The 19,073-nt window shown below is 41.2% G+C and overlaps 1 protein-coding gene across 1 annotated transcript; it reads right to left on the reverse strand.

The window, feature by feature from the left end:
- Window positions 1–1,552: 1,552 nt before the first annotated feature.
- LOC146560095 (protocadherin Fat 4) lies at window positions 1,553–18,580 on the reverse strand. The gene is made up of 16 exons (XM_085243918.1): window positions 18,015–18,580; window positions 17,604–17,844; window positions 17,070–17,411; window positions 14,660–15,570; window positions 14,376–14,550; window positions 14,079–14,259; window positions 13,687–13,937; window positions 9,241–13,572; window positions 9,032–9,133; window positions 7,420–7,721; window positions 6,822–6,907; window positions 6,530–6,709; window positions 6,265–6,392; window positions 5,956–6,170; window positions 5,622–5,877; window positions 1,553–5,366 (listed from the first exon to the last, which is right to left on the reverse strand). Exons 1-16 carry the CDS (start codon window positions 18,066–18,068, stop codon window positions 4,012–4,014), a joined length of 9,111 nt encoding a protein of 3,036 aa, XP_085100044.1. The 5' UTR covers window positions 18,069–18,580; the 3' UTR covers window positions 1,553–4,011.
- Between the last annotated feature and the right edge of the window lie 493 nt (window positions 18,581–19,073).

A 19,073-nucleotide genomic window follows, 5' to 3' on the forward strand; every position in this document is an offset into this window, starting at 1 on the left:
TTACTCTTAAATCCCCCAAATTATTATCTAAAATATACAGAACACTTTCTAAATTAGATGAATCAATATCCCTTCCTATTGCAAAGTGGGAAGCAGATTTATCAGTCAGCTTAGACCAAAACTTCTGGTCTCAGATTTGCTTAAAAACCTTTAAATTAATTAAAAATCCCAGTCTGCAATTAATACAATACAAAATACTACATAGAGTGCACTATACAGGTCATCGGATGTTCAAGATGGGCTTTACATCTTCCAACAACTGCTCACACTGTCAAGGCAATACACCAGACAATTACATTCACGCTCTTTGGTTCTGTCCACCAGTGCAGAAGTTTTGGCGCGAGATATGTGAAGACTTATCAAAGTGTCTGAAATGTAACATTCCAACCTCCCCCTTAGTGTGTTTACTGGGCAGCTTAGATAATGTCACTTCAGAAAAGAATATAGCCCATATGATTTTCACTGCCCTATGCATAGCCAAGAAAACAGTCCTCATGAACTGGAAAAATAAAAATAATCTTAATTCTAACCAATATAGAAATTATCTATTAGATTACATTAGTCTTGATACAGCCTCTGCCACCACATCAGATCAATTGCTCTGGACTCCTTTTATCAGCTCCATCACCTAGTGGGGGTGGGGGGTCATAATTTGGTCCCGCCTTCACTGTTGTGATTGGTGTGGGGGTAGGGACAGGCTTAGGGCGTCGGGGGGTTCCCCGGAGGCATCTTCCTTGGGGGGCTCAACCCGGGGTAGCGGTCATGTCCGATTGGGGGCTCTGTTGGCTCTCAGGTGACTGTTTCCTCGCGGCTGCGTGCAGCGGGGCTAGGGGAGGGTCTGTGCTGACGGACGTGGGTTACTGACCTGGTAGCCTGGCTGGCCCTGGGTGGGTCCGGGATGGGCGTGAGGTTCTGGGGGCGCTCCGTCTCTGGGCTGGGGCCCGGGCCGGGCCTCGGGGGCTTGGATCCTGGTTGGTGTGTTGCCGGGGTTGTGGGCGGGTGGGTGCATGGGGGCCCGGCCCTGGAGCGGGGTGCCGCCGGTGCGTCGAACCACCTGGGGGGCTCTTCAACTGGTGGGGGAGATGGTCACATCTTGCAGGAGCTTTCCTCTCTTCAGGAACTCTCTCTGCAGGAGGGGGAGATACAGGAGAGGTGGAGGAAGATCTCAGCCTGGGCGTTTACTGTCTTATGTAGTCTGGAAGATGAGTGGATGGTGGGGTGGGTGCAGTTTTCTCTGTGGTGGGGTTGGGTGGACTGTCCCGGGCTCTGTGGGGCCGGGAGGCGCTGCTGCACTGGGCCCCGGTCTGGATGGGCCTGGGCCCCCTTTCCCTGGCGGGTCGCGGAGTGTGGGAGTGCCTACTGGGGTCAGCGGGGGAGCTGGCCCCAGGGAGGGGTTACCTGCCCCTCCCTTCCTTCCCTCCCCATCTCCAGCTGCCTCTCTCTTCCCGCTCCACCACAACCACCCACACATGCAGGGCCTTGGAGTAGGGGTATGTCACCAGGGTGCAGAGGAGGCTACCCCCGTCCCCCCCCCCCGTCCCCTTCTGGCTGCCTCTGCCTCAATTTTATCCCACAACTTAGACATTCACATTATTCACACTCTCATTACACATACATATAGGATCTTGGGGGTGGGCACAATCACGGAGTCCAAATTACCATCAGGGTGTATACCTCACCCGTGGCGTCGTTGCCCACCTCTCAATTTTAAATACACTTAGACATTGAGGGCTATCAGGAGGGACTATGCGCTTACCTGCTGCTCCTTGGCAGGTAGCTCCATGCCCTCTTGGGTTTTAATTGCACCTTAGAACACACATGCATCAACACTACAATGAGCGGGTGGAGGGAGGTTTGGAGTCTTCTCCCACCCCCATTCTCTGCAGCCTGCTGGAGCGGGAGGGCTAGGTGGAGTTGGCCGTCCGACTGCGGTCTGGAGTGTGGGGCCTCCCTGCTGCTACGGAGTCGGGGTGGTCTGCCTCTCCCCACCGCAGGGAAAAGGGTAACACCACCTGGGTCTGGGTGCAGTTCCCCCCTCCAGGAGCAAGGGTACCTAGACCCGGTTTGTAGAGTACGCTTGGGGAGTGTGATCGTGTGTACAGCGTCTCTTTATGTCTGTCTCCACGTTGGTTGAGTGTGGAGTGAGTGCATATGAGAGCATGAGGGGGGGAATGGATGTTTGTGTCTGTGTGTGCCTGTATGTCTGTGTCTATATGTCAGGTTGGGTATCAGACGCCACCTCTCTGGGGACACCTCAGGCCCTCCAAGGTTTGGAGGCCTATCTCCACCTACCACCACTTCCCCTGCCGGTGGCGGACTCCCTCAGGTGTCGGTGCATTGGTGGTTCTTTGTGTCTGGGGGTGGGCGTCCAGGTACACACCGGCTCACTCCTTGGCGGCCGCTTATCGGGGCCTGGAGCCTGGGGCTCGCTCGGGCCCCTTCGGGGGTGGGGTGCCCCCGGCCTCTCGGCCTGGGGCTCGGTCACTCAGGCACAGCTGACGGCCGGCGGAGCTCACGGGCGCGTCACTGCAACTCCCCCTGGCTTCTGCTCCGCGGCTGCTGAGTGAACCCTCATCTGGGACTCTCCTCAGCTCTTACTGGAACAGTGGCGCGGCTGCCCCTCTGTTGGTCTTCCATGGTTTCTTGTGTTCTGGGGGCCTCTGGATGTCTGGAGTTTTGATCTCCTCCATACCTGCTTCACACCCTGGAGGACGGGGCTGTGGCCCCCCCACACTCCCTAGCAGATCGTTACATGGAGAAACCTTTGGAATACAAGCGCGCTGATCCACACAGGTATGCACACGGGTGTTCACTGCTCGTAGACCCAAATTACACCTTTCTTGGCTGCTACTTCGAAGCACATCTGTCCTGCGTGCTGCACAACAACATTGAATATTTAGTATTTACTGCTGTTTACACTTAGCTAGATTAATGCGATGGTGTTGTGTTTAGTATGTTGCTTTGTTTTTTGGTTTTTTTTGTCTTTTTTTGCTTGTTTTCTATTCTTCTCTCAACAGGTGATCCAGGAGATTTTTATTTTTTTTCTCCCCCCCTTTCTCATTGTCCCTCTCCCCTTCTGTTTTTCCTTCCCTTCCTCTTTCTTTCTCCCTTTCCTATCTCTCACTCATGACTGTCCCGTCTGTAACATCTGAAAATAAAATATAATAAATAATAAAAACAAAGATCGACCAAATGGACCAATACGGCAATGCCACGATGATCCATTTGGCAAAGTAAATCCATTGGGTATCCTTGTTGGTCTTCAGACAACAATTCTGATGGCTAGAGAACCAAATGGGACAGGCGAAAAAAATAAAATAAAATAAAAAAAAATAAAAAATAAAAGAACGTACATACCTGGACCCACCTACTATCCTTGGAAACGTAAAATGATTGGCTAGAATCTAAAGTGTATCACAGCTAAGGAAAAAAAAGCACCGAAATAAAGCACCGAAATGTGCGCTGCTTTTCGGTCTGGGTACTACCGTTTATGTCAGAACCGGTGCCATCATGGCACCGGATACCGGTACCCATCCCTACTCTTTAGTATAAACCTTCCTTTTGCATGTTTTAACTAGTTCCCTATTCCCAGTATGCAAACAGCATCTTCGTGCAGCATCAAAAAACTGATTAAAAAACAATCGGTGAAAGAAATATGTCTAGATATTGAGAACAATTTGAAGCCTATGAACAATTTTATTGTCCATTAAGATTAAATGCTGTTATTGATCTATGTGTGTTCATATAAAGTGAACTGTGAGACAAAATCTCTGGCTATTCTGAAGATACATAATTAACTTTTACCTGACAAGTCTTTAAAGATAACCAGCAACACATTGATGAAGTAAAAATGAACAGGTTCTTTGTCCACTCAGTAATTAATTTATGTTGTTATGTTATTGATCAAGTAGACATTTTAACTATAGATAATAATATCAAAAATTCTAAAATGTGCAACAGTTAGACTATCCAGATGAAACCTTTGTTAAATCTATATGGGTGATATGAAAATCAAATAATTTCTTCTATGTCACTTTGCATGTCATTACTATTACTGGCTTCACTGGATAGGCATGCAATATCTTCAAATACAGGGGCATAGCTGCTAAAAGGTAGGTGCATATTTAAAATATTTTCCCACTGCTCAAATATACCTAAGGGAATACTCTCTGGGTTGAAAGGTAGGTTCTGTTGTTGCCTTAATGAATGGTCATGTATGTAATTCCCACCAGTGACAACAGAAAACTGTCTGAACTCAGACTCTGAGCACATAAGCACGCCTTGTGTTTCACTATGACATGAGTCATCCACCATTGTGATTTGGTCTGTGACTGCACATTTCAGAGCTGACTGATGCAATGTTTTTTTCACAGGTGTGTTTAGCTTGCTAATTTCTTCAAAAGTGAGACATTGCATTGGCTCCAGGAATTCTGGCTGTATGAATCTCTTTGTGTAACAAGAATCTGTCTGCTGGGACTGTTTTGAATGAAACTTATTCAGCAACTGTTCATTTATCAAAGTAACATTTTGAGGCTTTGGGGAGCTTTTGTCATCACTAGAGCTTTCTTTCTTATATCCTGCAAACAGCATCCTCAAATCTCCCCACTGTTTCGGATCAGCTTTCACACATTTTGAGCTGTATAGATGCTTCTGCCAGCTGAGTTTCAGTGAGGTATCATCTGAATGAAATGCACTACAGATGCTGCCGATTTCATAATACTCAACCTCACTCTTTGGTAATGGCTGAACATTTGACAGACTGTTATCACAGTATATCTCTGCACTTGACTTTGACTGATTGGTACTCATGAGGTCAGGTCTGTTCCCTTTTTCTGGTGACAGAGCTTCTGTGGGCATTGTGCATTTTCGTTTGTCATCAAACGAAAATGCTTTGTTGTCTGCCCCATGCTCTGTTTTCACTGGTAAGCTCGCACTCTGACATCTTGAATGAGAATGTCTTACTTTGTAAAGGCCAACACACATTACTGCAATCACCAGAATGGCAATGAGAGGAAGAACCACAGCAATGAGCCACAGTGGCAGGTTGCCTTGCATTTCAGAGCAGTGATCATGGCTATCCTTTGTGGAGATGCATATATCACAGAAATGGTCAGTAACATTGTGTAAACAGATGCAGGAGTTGTTCTGCACACCAGGTTCACATGTCCAGTGATTTTGACAGTGTGAGAGACAAGTCCTGCTGGGACCATCCTTCTCAGAGCATCCTGAAGCGAGGCAAAAATGCGGAAAGCTGCAGTTGGTCTGGGTGAGAGTCGAGCTTGGCCTGACATCCACCATTATGCTGTGTCCGCTGACAGGCAGAGAGTAACCTGTCACATTGAAATACTGCACACATCCACTGAACCCTGTCATAAAAAACAAAGAAGGTTCAGAGGTCCACTTACTTCCACGTTACTCCTTCAGTTTAACTTTACTGGTACATGTTGCTTTTAGAGTGATCAGTTTAAACAGGTAAGAAGATCCAGTCTGATTAAACAGTTATCCAAAACTCTCATCAAGTGCAATGACAAGACTGTATGCAGTGTATATTTTCTGGCCTTCATTTCACATGTTGTACAAAAGTTGGCATTTTAAAAACTGACTTTAAGAATAAACTTTACCTGATTGATTGACTGTTTCTCTTGTGGGAGCAGCACCAAGAGTGATCTTTTCTACGCTAAGTGGAGTGAGATCCATACTTTGGCCAGTGATGTTCAAAACTGGTTTACCATCCACAGAGAGGAAAGTGTTCTGTCCCCTGCTGAACAAGGAGAGGAGATGCCAAACTCCATCAGCCACAGGACGGTCCACAGAGAAGTCTGACAGGTGTCCCAAAAGTGCATCTTCAAAAATGTAGACAGGCTTCTTGTCTTTTATCTGAATAAAGGGGAAAAACAGTTTCATACTTGAATATAGAATACAAGACGTGTATATAGTTAAATGAATTTCACCTACCTTCAGCATAATATATGCTCTCTGTCCACGGATAAACATCAGCACACCATCATGTTTGGTCTTGAACTTGATGTTAATCGTTTGTTGATCTCTGTTGAATCCCAAATTTTCATCCAAAATCTCTTTCATTAGGTAGTCTCTCTTAAATTTCTCCTTAATAACATAATCAATGTAGTCACTGCCATTAAATTTCAAAACAAGTTCCTCTGACATTTCTGTTTGAAAAAAAGAGTTTAAAAAAACTCAATTTAATCTTCTGCACCTGATTTTAAAACAGAAGCTCAATATCATATGCACTATTATTTATACCTTTGTCACAGTTTTTTCCTGTAAAAGGGCTTTTGCACTCGCAAAAATAGTTGGACCAAAGGTCATGACACACACCACCATTCTTGCATGGGACACTATAGCATAATGACACTGCTGCTCGAGGACACCTAAAGATAAACAGTAAGACATTTTATATATATATATATATATATATATATATATGAGCTCAAATATGTATCAAATATGTATCCAGCAATGTTTAAAGTATAAAGACATCTACATGCACTAATTTTAATAAGCCTGCCTGTCAAAGATGTTATATGCCGCTAGGGCCATTGAGGGTCTCAGGAGGATGCCATTAACATGAAAGTTTCGGATACATCCAACAAAGTCATGGGCTCTTATCTGAGAAGGATGCACTAAAATAGCTTCAGTAGTTCTTAATCCTCCAAAGGTCATATTACTGTTGCCAACATCAAGTGTCCTATTTGGCGATAAAGACAAAGAAAGAAAAAAATTGAAAAATGAAAAATATTGCTTACATGAAGATGAAAATTAGAAATGAGGAATATTCCAATTAAATATTTCACTGCTACCTTTCTGAAATACTTCCATCATTCGTTGAAAAACAGAATCTATTGTTTTCGTCATCCGTGCAGTTGTCCACATGCAGTGAACCCATCTGTGAAATGCAATAAATAATAAAAAGATATATGAATGTAACTCAAATTCAATAAAACATGCTAATGTATTAAAGTACTCAGATTACTTTTTCAATGAAGAAACAAAACATTACTTCTGCAGTTCAAGTAAACAGTCATTTTCTTATTTAAATGAGTAATCCATTGATAGTAGACATACTATTAGCCACTTTGTTGGGTACAACAGTCAAAGTCATTGTTAATCAACTAATCATGGCAGCACCTCAAGGGATTAAGACAACAGAATGGGAATGTAAGATGATTTAAATGACTTTAAACATAGCATTGTTGTTGGTGCCAGTTGGGCTGATCTAAGTGTTTCAGAAACTGCTGATCTAAAAGATCAGTATACTCAGAAGTAAATGTATTGCTAAGTTGCTCATGTAATGCAAAGTACTCTAATGAGTAAACATTTCTCTGCAGGCAACCCTGTGACCTGGCAGTTGGTTTTTTTTCGTTGTTGTTTTCTTATACTGATATATTTAAAACTCACACTGCCAATCCTCCTGGCAATAACACTGTGAAAATATCCATCTGCAACTTGCTTGTATGTTTGCAACCTCACAGGTCCTGAACCCAGATCATAAGAGAGATGTACTGCTCCATCCAGTATCTCCAGTGCAAAGAACTCTCTGCTGTTTGAACCTCCTGGATTGTAGAGGAGGAGGGAGTCCCTCTGCATTGTGGCAAACTCCAAAGAGATTAAATTAGTCCTACGATCCAGTGGTGGAAACTCCATGAAGGACAGCTCCTCAAAGCCATAACTGTGATCCTCACACCGGACTCCACTGACTCCTAACATAAAGATGAGTTCCATATTATTTTTTCCCATTTAATTCTTAGAAAACCTCTTAGCATATTTCATATATGCGCATAAACAGATAGCATATATAGCCACTGATATCACCCATTGAGGTCTTAGGCTGAGCATTTTGCTGTTGCTATTTTGGTGTTTTGAAACTGTATAACAAGCAAACGGTGGATCTTGCTGATAATGCAAGGAATACTTCATATAGACAAGCTTTATCTTTCTTCTGGACACTAATATGCATCATAGTTTACACAATTAATCTCATCTTATATTCAGTATGACATGAAACTAGTGGCTCAGCCGGAATCTCATGAGGAAAGCTTTCATAGACCAAGCGAGTTGAGAACATCTTTTGCACCCAGAGGAGTCACAAACTGGTACACATGACAATGAATGCAGATTTAAGTCAATTCTGTACTGGTTTCACTTTTTAGACCGAAGCTATGTATGTCTGCTGTGGATGAAAATGAACACACACACACACAAAAAAACTGCCGTTCTTTAAATGGCTACTTGACACTGGCTCCAAAAATCAGTCTGTTCCCATTGACTTGTATGTTTTAAAATAATCAACTTAAGGATAAAATGAACATGATTATAGCCAGGTACAGAACATGAGTTTGGTCTCAATAGTTAATTTCTCTTTTTTTTTAACCACTGTACACCACCTTTGGTGATACAACCACTCTTGAATTTTGTTAAATTTCAAGTTAGGGGTAGTCACTTTGATTGACAGATGTGTTGACAAAGTTACGAGCCATAAAGTAGAGGCCTGTACATCAGTCAGTGGATAAATGACACTTTGGTACCCATGCTTCGACCTCAGTAAATATTTTTGTGTTGATTTTATACTTATTTTGTAAATTGTGGCCCCAGTTAGAGTCAAGAAGGAAAATAAAGCAGGGCATGCTTTAGGCCTGATTTAGATCTTTGTAGAGCCTACAGTGTAACCTACATGTGTCCAAGGGGACTGACGAGTTTGCACTTATGTTGGAGGTTACATTGTGAAGTTTCCAGTTGAAGCATAAATTAGGTGTTAGAGTGGGTTTACCTTGTGACTGACGAGTTATTACTCTTCCTGGATTAAAAATGATGCTAAAAAATGCTCAGCTTAAAGCTTCACAATGAGACATAACTAAAGAGTGGGTGTCATCAGCTTTGCTATGTCCATCATTTGTATACAGTTTGTTACAAGCAACCCTTTTTTTCTAAATATATGCAAGAAAGTGTGTCTTTCCTAAGATTTTACACTTTTGTAGACAAATGTACATCTAGCATTATGTATCATTCTTACCAAAGTGACAATTACAAGAGAATCCTGTTTGTGAATTAATGCAGATACCATGAACACAGGGTGATGATTTGCAGTAGTCTATGAACTCATCACAGGTTTCTCCTGAAACAATTAAATTAAAAAAAGAAGTTTTATTTTAAAAAACAAATTAACAGTTGGTTCTCACATATTAATTTTTTTCCTATCTATCTATACATGAGAAAATGTACCTCCAAATCCAGGCCCACAGTGGCACTGATATCCATCCTCGGAGGGGATACAAGTCCCACCATTTTGGCACTTCACCTTCAGGCATCCATTGACATCAGCAGCGCAGTGGGAACCAGAGAAGCCAACCTGACAGTGACAGAAGAAACTTCCCACTGTATTCACACATGTGCCTTTATTCTCACAGGGATTTAGCTCACATTCATCAATTTCTTCTTCACACAGTGAACCAGTAAATCCGGATGGACAAGTACAGTTAAAAATCTCTTTCTTTGGTGCAACAAAGATGACCGCTACACTTTCAAGGACAGCAACCTCCTGGCTGATGTAAATATTTTTGTGGCATGATGCTCCATTTTGACAAGGGCTGCTCAGACATGGATCACTGGTGATGTGAGAAATTGTCACATTGCTCTGAGCCTCCAGTAATTTCTTGTGTCCAGATGATATACCACTCGCCACCTCTCTGCCAAGGTACTGACCGTTGTAATTTTTGACTGCAGCCAACAGAAGGATTTCCCACCCAATATGTTTGATTCCAAATACATGAGTCTTAGAGGCTTGTAGGTTAAACAGACTGTCCAGAGCTTTTACGAACCTCAAATAGTTATTAGACAAAAACTGCTCTACTGAAGATGATGACAAAGAGAATAATATACAATTGTCTATAGAAGCATTTGTAAAACCTTTGTAGTTAACGTAGACGCTGTTGTTTACGGGAAAGTGCAGCTGGTCTGTAGCTTCAATGGAGATGTTAAACGTAGCTTCGCCTTGAAAGGGAAAAGACCACAGCTCACATGTGCCATTAAGGATTGTGAACATGTGAGTTGGCCCACTTTTGATGGTGCAGTTGAATCTGTCAGACTCATCCTGATCCTCAGGATGGACATTACCAATCATGCCACCTTGGAAAGAACTACCAAAATATTTCACCTCAATAAAGATATTTCTTGCCATTGAAGGGTTGTCGTTTTCATCCACAACCCGGATGTGGAAGGTTGATGTTGATGATAGTGGCAAGGGAAATCCTGAATCCCTGACAGCCACAAGCACTTGATATGCAGAGATTTGTTCCCGATCAATTGGGCGGGTGGTGAGCAGAACTCCATCAGGAGTGAGAGAAAAAGCACTGGCCACCGAGGAGTCTAATAACCAGTACATAAAAGGGCCTTGGTTGGGTGGTAAATCAGAGTCAAATGCAGTTAATTTAGTGACTATGGTGCCTTCAGGTTGATTTTCTCTCACATGAGCTTCAGTTGATGTGAGTTTGGGGGCATTGTCATTAATATCACCAATAGTCACAATGACATTAGTAGTCCCAGTGGCTGGTGGAGAGCCATTATCTGTGGCTATAACAGTAAGATTATAGACTGGCCAGACTTCTCTGTCCAGTGGAGAATTCACAGAAATGATACCATTAGATGGATCAATAGAGAAGGAGAAATTGGTGTTTCCATGCTCAATGGTGAAGAAGAAATGATTCCAGTTAACAATGGAGTCCTCGTCCACAGCACTCACAGTTGCAACAGATGTCCCAATTGGGGTGTCTTCTGTAACATTCGCCATATAGCGGGGAGATGTGAACATGGGAGCTTCATTTGTGTCAATCACACTGATGTGGACAAAAGTCTCATCTATATCTGTGCCAGTAATAACACCAGAGTTCTTGGCCAGAACTTTCAAAACTACATGGCTGTTGCCTTGTTTCCTCAAACTATTGGTCGTATATACGTCTCCAGAACGTTCGTGAATTTCAAAGCTCTTTTTTTTTTTACTGGCAAACAAAAAGTAAAACACTTGACCTTCAGTGCCTCGGTCACCATCTGTAGCCATCACTTTTCCAACAACAGTTCCAATAGGCACATTTTTAAGTACTGAGAAGTTAAATTCTTTTTTGATGAATCTAGGCGTGAACTCATTAACATCTGAGATTTGGATGACAACATGTGCTAAACTAAATAAAGCATGTCCTCCAGTATTGGAACCTTTGATTGTTAAATCAAACATCTGCTCTTGCTCATAATCAAACATGGCCAAAGTGGTGATGGTGCCATTTCCTGAATCAACTGCAAATTTATCTATATGGCCACCAATGAGAGAGTAGAATATTTGTGCATTTGCACCTGAGTCAATATCTGTGGCTGTTACATCGAGAACATTCGTTCCAACAGCTGAGTTTTCACGAACTGATGTTATGTACTCTGAGGATGAAAAGACTGGGGGATTGTCGTTCACATCCATGACTAACACCGTGACATTTAATGTGCCAGTTTTAGAGAACCAGCCCTCATCTTTAGCTTTAATTTGGAAATGATAAATACTTTGTTCTTCAAAGTCAAGCTCTCTGATCAGTGTTATCAGTCCTGAAAATTCTCCCACAGATAGTGGTAAAAATTGATTTTCTGGGGTAATGTTGTATGTGATCTCCCCATTGGGACCATAATCCCCATCTTCTGCTTGAATATTTCCTATTACTGATCCTACAGGCAGGTCCTCAGGGACAGAGAAAGTAACATAAGATTCGCTAAAGCTCGGAGTAAATTGATTCCTCCCAGTAATTTGGAAAGTGATTTCAGCTTGGGATGTTAAAGGGGGGGTGCCCTCATCTTCAGCCACAGCTATTAAAGTGAGGATCTGATTTTCATTATCTCCTAAAGTCTGATTTAAAATTAGTTTTCCAGTGTCACCTTGAATCCAAAAGAAATCAGATGCATTTCCTCCATTCAAAAAATACTTAATGCTACTATTGCCATTGACATCCAGATCTACTGCTGTAAACTGGACCACCTCACTTCCCACAGCCAGGTGATAAGGAATAGCCATCAAGGGTTGTAAAGGGAAAAACATAGGAGGGTGGTTGTTGTAGTGTTCCAATCTTACTCTGATAGTGACATTACTATGTAGGGGGATACTGCCACGGTCAAAAGCAGTAACCATAAATTGATAGATTTCAAAATTACAGTCACGTAACATCATGGGCTGCTTTGTATAGATTTCACCAGTGGTAGCGTTCAGCCAAAACTCCTCATGTGGAGGGTCAATAACATAGAAAATCTCACTGTTTTTCCCAATGTCTGCATCTGTAGCAAGAATCTGCAAAACAAATGCCTCTTCATCTTTTGTTTCAGGGAGGATAATGTTATAGAAATGTTCAGAAAATACTGGTCTGTTATCATTGACGTCTAAAATGACTATAGTCACATCTGTGCTTATACTCCATGCTGAATCATTTGCACTTACTTTAAAGATATAATGATCCTGCATTTCCCTGTCCAAAACTCCTTCAACGGTGATGTAGCCAGTGGTGAAATCAATATTAAAAAGCATGTCATCACTTTGCTCAACTATCAAGTAATTAATCACTGCATTGGCATCAGTGTCATCATCTGTAGAGGTGACTTTTATAATTGTCTGTCCAACAGGGGTATCTTCAGACACCTCTGTGAGAAAAATCTGAGAAAATAGAGGGGCATTATCATTTCTGTCTAAAACAGTGATGATAACAGTTGCTTTGTCTTTGTGAAGCATGTTTTCTAGTTCTTCTGCTTCAACTGTTAAATTAAATTCAGGAATATGTTCTCTGTCTAAACTTACAGTGGTACTCAAGTAACCATTTTCAGGGTCAATTGTGAAGAAGTTACCGTGGTTTCCGTCTGTTATGTTGTATTGCACTGTGCCATAATAGCCAGAATCTGCATCAATTGCAAGTACATCACAAACCACGGTAGGCGGGGAGTTCTCAAAAACCTCACACCTGTACTCAGCTTGAGTAAACTGTGGGAAATTATCATTTGCATCAGTGATGTTTATGTGAATTTCAGAAAAAGAGGAGAAAGGAGGCAGGCCTGAGTCTCTGGCTTCTATCAACAAAGGAAACTCTTTTTTGCTCTCAAAATCCAATGGTCTCTCTACTATCAGGGCTCCACTTGAATGATCGATGTGAAACATGTTTTCAAAGTTTCCAGAAGCGAGATAAAAAGTGACAGGTTCAGCTCTAATACTCAGGGCAGATACCACAGCCACCAGTGTTTCCACTCGCTCATCCTCTGTGAGGGAATAACTCAGAACATCCACGTTCATCTTTGGGAAATCAGCGGTGTTCTGAAACCTGACACTAATAGTTGTGGTGTCAAATTTGGGATCTTCCCCAGAATCTTCCACACGCACAGTGACAATAACATCATCCACTGACTGTAGAGCTGCTGAAGTGAAAACAGTGCCACTGTAAGGATCGATTGAAAACATATCAGAGCTTTCTCCCTGTAACGAATAATGTAGTTCTGCATTGATCTCAGTGTCGTCATCTAATGCTCTCACTGCACAAACAACAGAGCCTGCAGAAGAAAAAAAAAAAAAGGGGGGGGGGGGGGATAATACAATATTAATACGATTGCCAATATTACCCAGAATAAAACATATAGCTGTCAAATAGAAAGGTAATCTCTCACCTGGAGCTAACTCGATTGGCACATAGGCCACATAAGGCCCATTCATAAACTGGGGCCAGTGGTCATTAATATCTCCAATAAGTACAGTAACAAGCACAGAGCTGGACAGAGGCTGAATGGGATGCTTATCACTCGCAGTCACTTCCAAATTGTAAATGGCCACTGTCTCCCTGTCCAGTATGTTTGTTGTAAATAGCTCTCCAGATGTTTCATCAATGGCGAAAGGCACATTGAGGTTTTCCATAGAATAGCTAAACAAAACAAATAAAAATAAAGCAGTGCGCTATGCAAAACCCTGAAAGTTACTCTAATATAACACAGTCATTAAATTCAGAAGATTATCAAAATACTATAAAAGCATTTTGTTTTAAGAAACAAATTATCACATTTACCTTACTTCCCCACTGACACCCTCGTCGACATCAGAAGCGATTATCACAGCAAACACAGTGCCTATAAGACTGTCCTCAGGCACTATGGTGTTGTAGACTTCCTCGGTAAACTCTGGGTGATTATCATTGACATCGTCAACTATGATGTGCACAGTCAAAGTGCCTGTTAGGGATGGCAGTCCTTCAAATGACAGTGGAAGTCATCATCAAACAGTGTGAAGTGAGTATTAGAAAAACATAGACCATTATTTCCATACTGAATTAAGTATCGTGCAATTTTATTTGGATATAAGTTACCTGAATCAACAGCAGTGATGGTGACTATATATAGCGACTCCTTCTCTCTGTCTAAGGTGTGCAAAATATGAAATGTGCCACTGGGAGTGATAGAAAATAAATTATATCCATTTCCTTTCTCTATAAAATAGGTAAGCTGACTGTTGTTTCCTAAATCTTCATCCAAAGCTGAGACCTGGCAAAATTTTAAAAACAAAAAGAAAAAAACAATAACAGAAAATAAATAAATAAATAAAAAGACAAACATTAAAATGCTGTTGTTTTTCAGCAGAATTTTACTGCACCTGATATGTTAGCTGAGTTGGATCCTCCTCATTCTCCTTCACATGAATGGTCAATGTTTCTGGAACAAACTGGGGTGCAAAGTCATTGACATCCATCACTGTGATATGGATTGCAGCACTAGCAGATCTGGGTATGTTACCCCGATCTACAGCAGTTATCATCAATGTGTAGTTTGAGTCCCTCTCTCTATCTAGTTCATCCATGACTGTGAGAACTCCTCGAATTATGTCCACCACAAATGGACCAATCTGGGCCAACATGTACCGTACTTGTCCATTGGATCCAATGTCTTGATCGTGAGCCTGAACCTGCAGCAGGCTTGTTCCCCTGGGGATATCCTCTCTGACTGTCAGGTTATAACTGCTTTGTAAAAACTCAGGGTCATGATCATTCACATCCTCAACATGCACTGTGAGTTTCATAGTGGTTGCCAGCATGGGTAAGCCTTCATCAGTAGCTATTATAGTAACAGTCAGAGTATCTACTTCTTCTCTGTCTAATAACTCCTCCAGGTATATCTTTCCACTTCTGTTATCAATGCTGAATATCCCACTGGAGGTGTTTAAATAATACAAAACCCTCCCGTTGGATCCAGCATCTTCATCCTCAGCATGAGCAGTTATTACAACAGAATGCAGTGCAGTGTCTTCTGGTATACTAACACTTTCGGCTGACACAAACATTGGAGCATTGTCGTTGACATCTTCAGTAATCACAATAACACGCGCTGTACTTGTGAATTGTAAAGATGCAGGCTGGGCACAGTCATTGGCTGCCACAGTCAGATTGTAGTAGGACTGTCTCTCCCTGTCCAGAGGTTTGTTAAGGCATAAGGTACCAGTTGAATCTGTGACAAACACTTCCTCGTCGTCACCACTGATCACTCTCAGTGTCATTTTTCCATTATCACCTTGCAGACAAGAAAATATAGCATGTAAATTATTAAAAAGGATAAAATGGGTTTAGACTTGTTGTCAAGTAAGATATCAGTTATAGACATCGATTATAGACCTTTCTTGGAAGCATAACTAAAAATGATAAATGCATTATATTATACTTTCTGAAAACACATTTGTATCATAATCCTTATATTTTCATTGCAGTTGTCTTAAACCTGTATAAATCGAAGGGCAAAATGAGGCGCTTGAATGTGAACTGTGAAAAATGTGTGGTTTTACATCAATGACTTACAGGGCTAAAGTTCAATCTAGCTGCTGATTCCTTTCTGTCATTTTATTTATATGAAATATGTTTTCTTAACAAATACACTATTCCACAGAATACTTGACAACAGCCTCTCATTAACTTTATCTGAACAGTGAAATACGGGGATGGTTATGGGTGTGATCCCCACTGACTAGATGAATGTATAAATCATTTGCTTGAGGAGCAGTCCAATAAAATAATAATAATAATAATGCAATGCGGATAGAATGTATCCTGTATTACTACAAATGCAGGATTCATTTATATATTTTATGTAATATAATGTACAGTCATTGGCCATTTTGTTAGGTACAGCTGTTCAACTGCTCTTTAACACAAAGGAATCAGCCAATCACATTGCAGCAACACATTTAGGCATGTAGACATTGTCGTGACAAACTGCTGAAATTGAAACTGAGTGTCAGAAGGCAAAAGAAAGGTGATTTAAATGGTTTTGAATGTTGTGTGACTGTTAGTGCTGGATGGATCTGGAGACCATCTCTAAGGTTTGCAGAGAATGGTCTGAAAAAGAGAAAATGTCCAGTGTGGCAGTTCTGTTAGAGAAAATGCCTTGTTGATGCCAGAGGTCAGAAGAGAATGGCTGGACTGCTTCAAGCAGAGACAGCAGGACAACTGTAACATAAATAATCACTTGCTACTACCAAAATATTTAGAAGAACATTTCTTCTGCTCTTCTACATACTTCAAAACTTTGAAGCAGATGGGTTACAAAAGCAGGTGACCACACTGAGCGTCATTCCTGTCAGTTAAGAACAGGAAACTGAGGCTAAAATTCACATTGGCTCACCAAAATTGGACAACAGAAGATTAGGAAAATGTTGCTTTAACCCTTTCGTGCATGAATTATGACAACCTCAATCAGGATTGTTTTCTTAAGTTTTCTTATTCATCTGTAGGCATGAAAAAATATTTTTGAATTTCATTTTTTCTTAACATCTTGTCTTTTAAATGCCCACTTAGGTGGACAACATCACCTTTGGAGTGGGTGGCAGGGTATGGAGTGACACATCAGTTTCCAATGTAATGGTTTATGTGCAAGTACACACTGACACAAATACAAGAAAACGGCCTTTGAATAGCTGTCCAATGTAGTGATCACTATGTGTAAAAGGGTTAAGGTGAAAGTAAAATCCATTGAACGTATGATGGTAGTAACATTTTATATTCACTTTGCACACTTACCCTCATCTTTATCTGACACATTCAGAGACAGGAAACAAGTTCCAATGTTTGTGTTCTCCAATAACACTGCAGAAAAGGTATCTTGACTGAAAACAGGGAGGTTGTCATTCACATCTAGCAAATTGAAATACACCCTGATACCAGATACCTGCAGATCCCCCTGCTGCGCCTCCACTGTGAGAATGTAGAACCTTTGTGCTTCAAAATCCAGGCTGCGGGTTAATAGGAACTCCCCCGAGAAAGGGCTGAGAAGGAATAGGTTCTCACCGTCATCCTCCTGAACTGAGTATGTGATAGCTGTGAGACTCTCAAACTGTGTTTCCACTTTTCCCACAATTGTTCCTGTGAACACAGTGAAAATAAATAAATAATAAATAATAATAATAATAATAGTGGATTGAGCAGCAAAGTTATGTCAAAATGGAATAATTTGAAGTATATTTGAAATGGGGACCCAAAGTTACACATTAATATTTCAAAAAAGAATCTCTCAGCTAACATGCATATGCGCTTACATGGGGAAAGATGACTAACCTGGTAGTGTGTCTTCTTTCACTTGAAACGAGTAAACAGTTTTGGAGAAAGCCATCTGTGTTTGCCATCTGTTATGAGGGTGTAGGCTTACTTCACCATGCTCCAGCACAGCATCAACAGACGAAGGATACCAGGAGGGGAGCGTATGCTGCCCTAGTATGATATCTGCAAGCTCCCTCACACTACTTACATTCACCCTATTTCCAGATGAAAGTTTATGAGATGATGTAGTAATAAACACCTGAAGAAGGCAAGGAGTCACAGTTTCGAAGCAAGCATAAATTGTCAACTTCTGAAGTAATGAAATTATTGGAGATATGTAAAATGTGCTGGAAACCTTAAACACAAATAGACATCTAAACAAAATTTGAAGCCAGTTATCAAAACACATCAACCAACAGGCCAACTTACCACAAAGTGAATAATAATAATTATATATTTCCTCCTACATCCGGTAGAATCCATTATAAAGTTTACTTCTTCAGCACCTTTTTGTTGACCATAGTTACAAAATCAAGTAATAATAGCACACAAAACAGACGTGGCACTAAAAGGTAAAATCCCATAACTGTGCAGCCCCCACACAAGCCCAACAAATGGTAAAGTATTAAAGCTGTATCCATGGTGATTACTCAATCTGTTCAGTTTGTAATCCTGACTGACACGCCTCTTTGACATCACTCTATGCAAATCCTGCAGCTGGGGAGGAAAAAAAAGTTTCGTGGGACTTGAGAGTGAAGCAGATTACATTTTCCTTTCTATTTATTTGCTTGTGAAAAAAGCTAACGGTTGAAGAAAAATTACCAGGTAAAAAGCATTAATAGTATATCCAGCTATGGTTTACTGAATCAGTATGTTTTATATTCTCGACATGGATTTTGCTATTGAGGTTATTCAGCGTACGCATGAAATGGACTCTCTGAACAGTTGCCTGCAGTTAGGTAGCCTAGAGGCAGACTTTGTTGTTGCATATCAGATTGGGGGGGGGTTCATTCAGAGACAGAATGGCATTCATTCAATTGGTAAAAAGGGAGTGAAAAGAAGGGGAAAAAACTATTCAGAATCACAGGTCTCAAAACTGACTTGACATGATACTGTAGAGCAATGTCAAACAGACAGAAACCATTTGCCAACTACAAGGCAATATCTTTTAGAGCAAATGTAATTCATTTTTAATCATTTCAACTGATATTGAATTATTAACTTTTTATTTAATATTCAAAATTCAGTTGCTGCTGGACTCACTAAACTCTTCTTTCTAAAGAAACAGGGCTTTTACCATCTTTATGCTTGCTTCCAATAAAAAACAACTGTTGTTACCCTAATGTTAACTACATGCAGGAACACTGAGCTTGTTTGTGTGTCAGACCTACTGAAAGGAGAACACAGAGGTTTCATTCATATTCGCTAACACTTCTAAGAACGGTTACTGCAAGGGAAAACACTACTGAGAAAAGCCTGATGAATGGA

This window comes from Mchenga conophoros, linkage group LG14 (assembly GCF_057382185.1).
Source record: "Mchenga conophoros isolate Kocher_MC1m ecotype Shallow Benthic linkage group LG14, M_conophoros_male_GT1.1, whole genome shotgun sequence".
Classification (NCBI taxonomy): Eukaryota; Metazoa; Chordata; class Actinopteri; order Cichliformes; family Cichlidae; genus Mchenga; species Mchenga conophoros.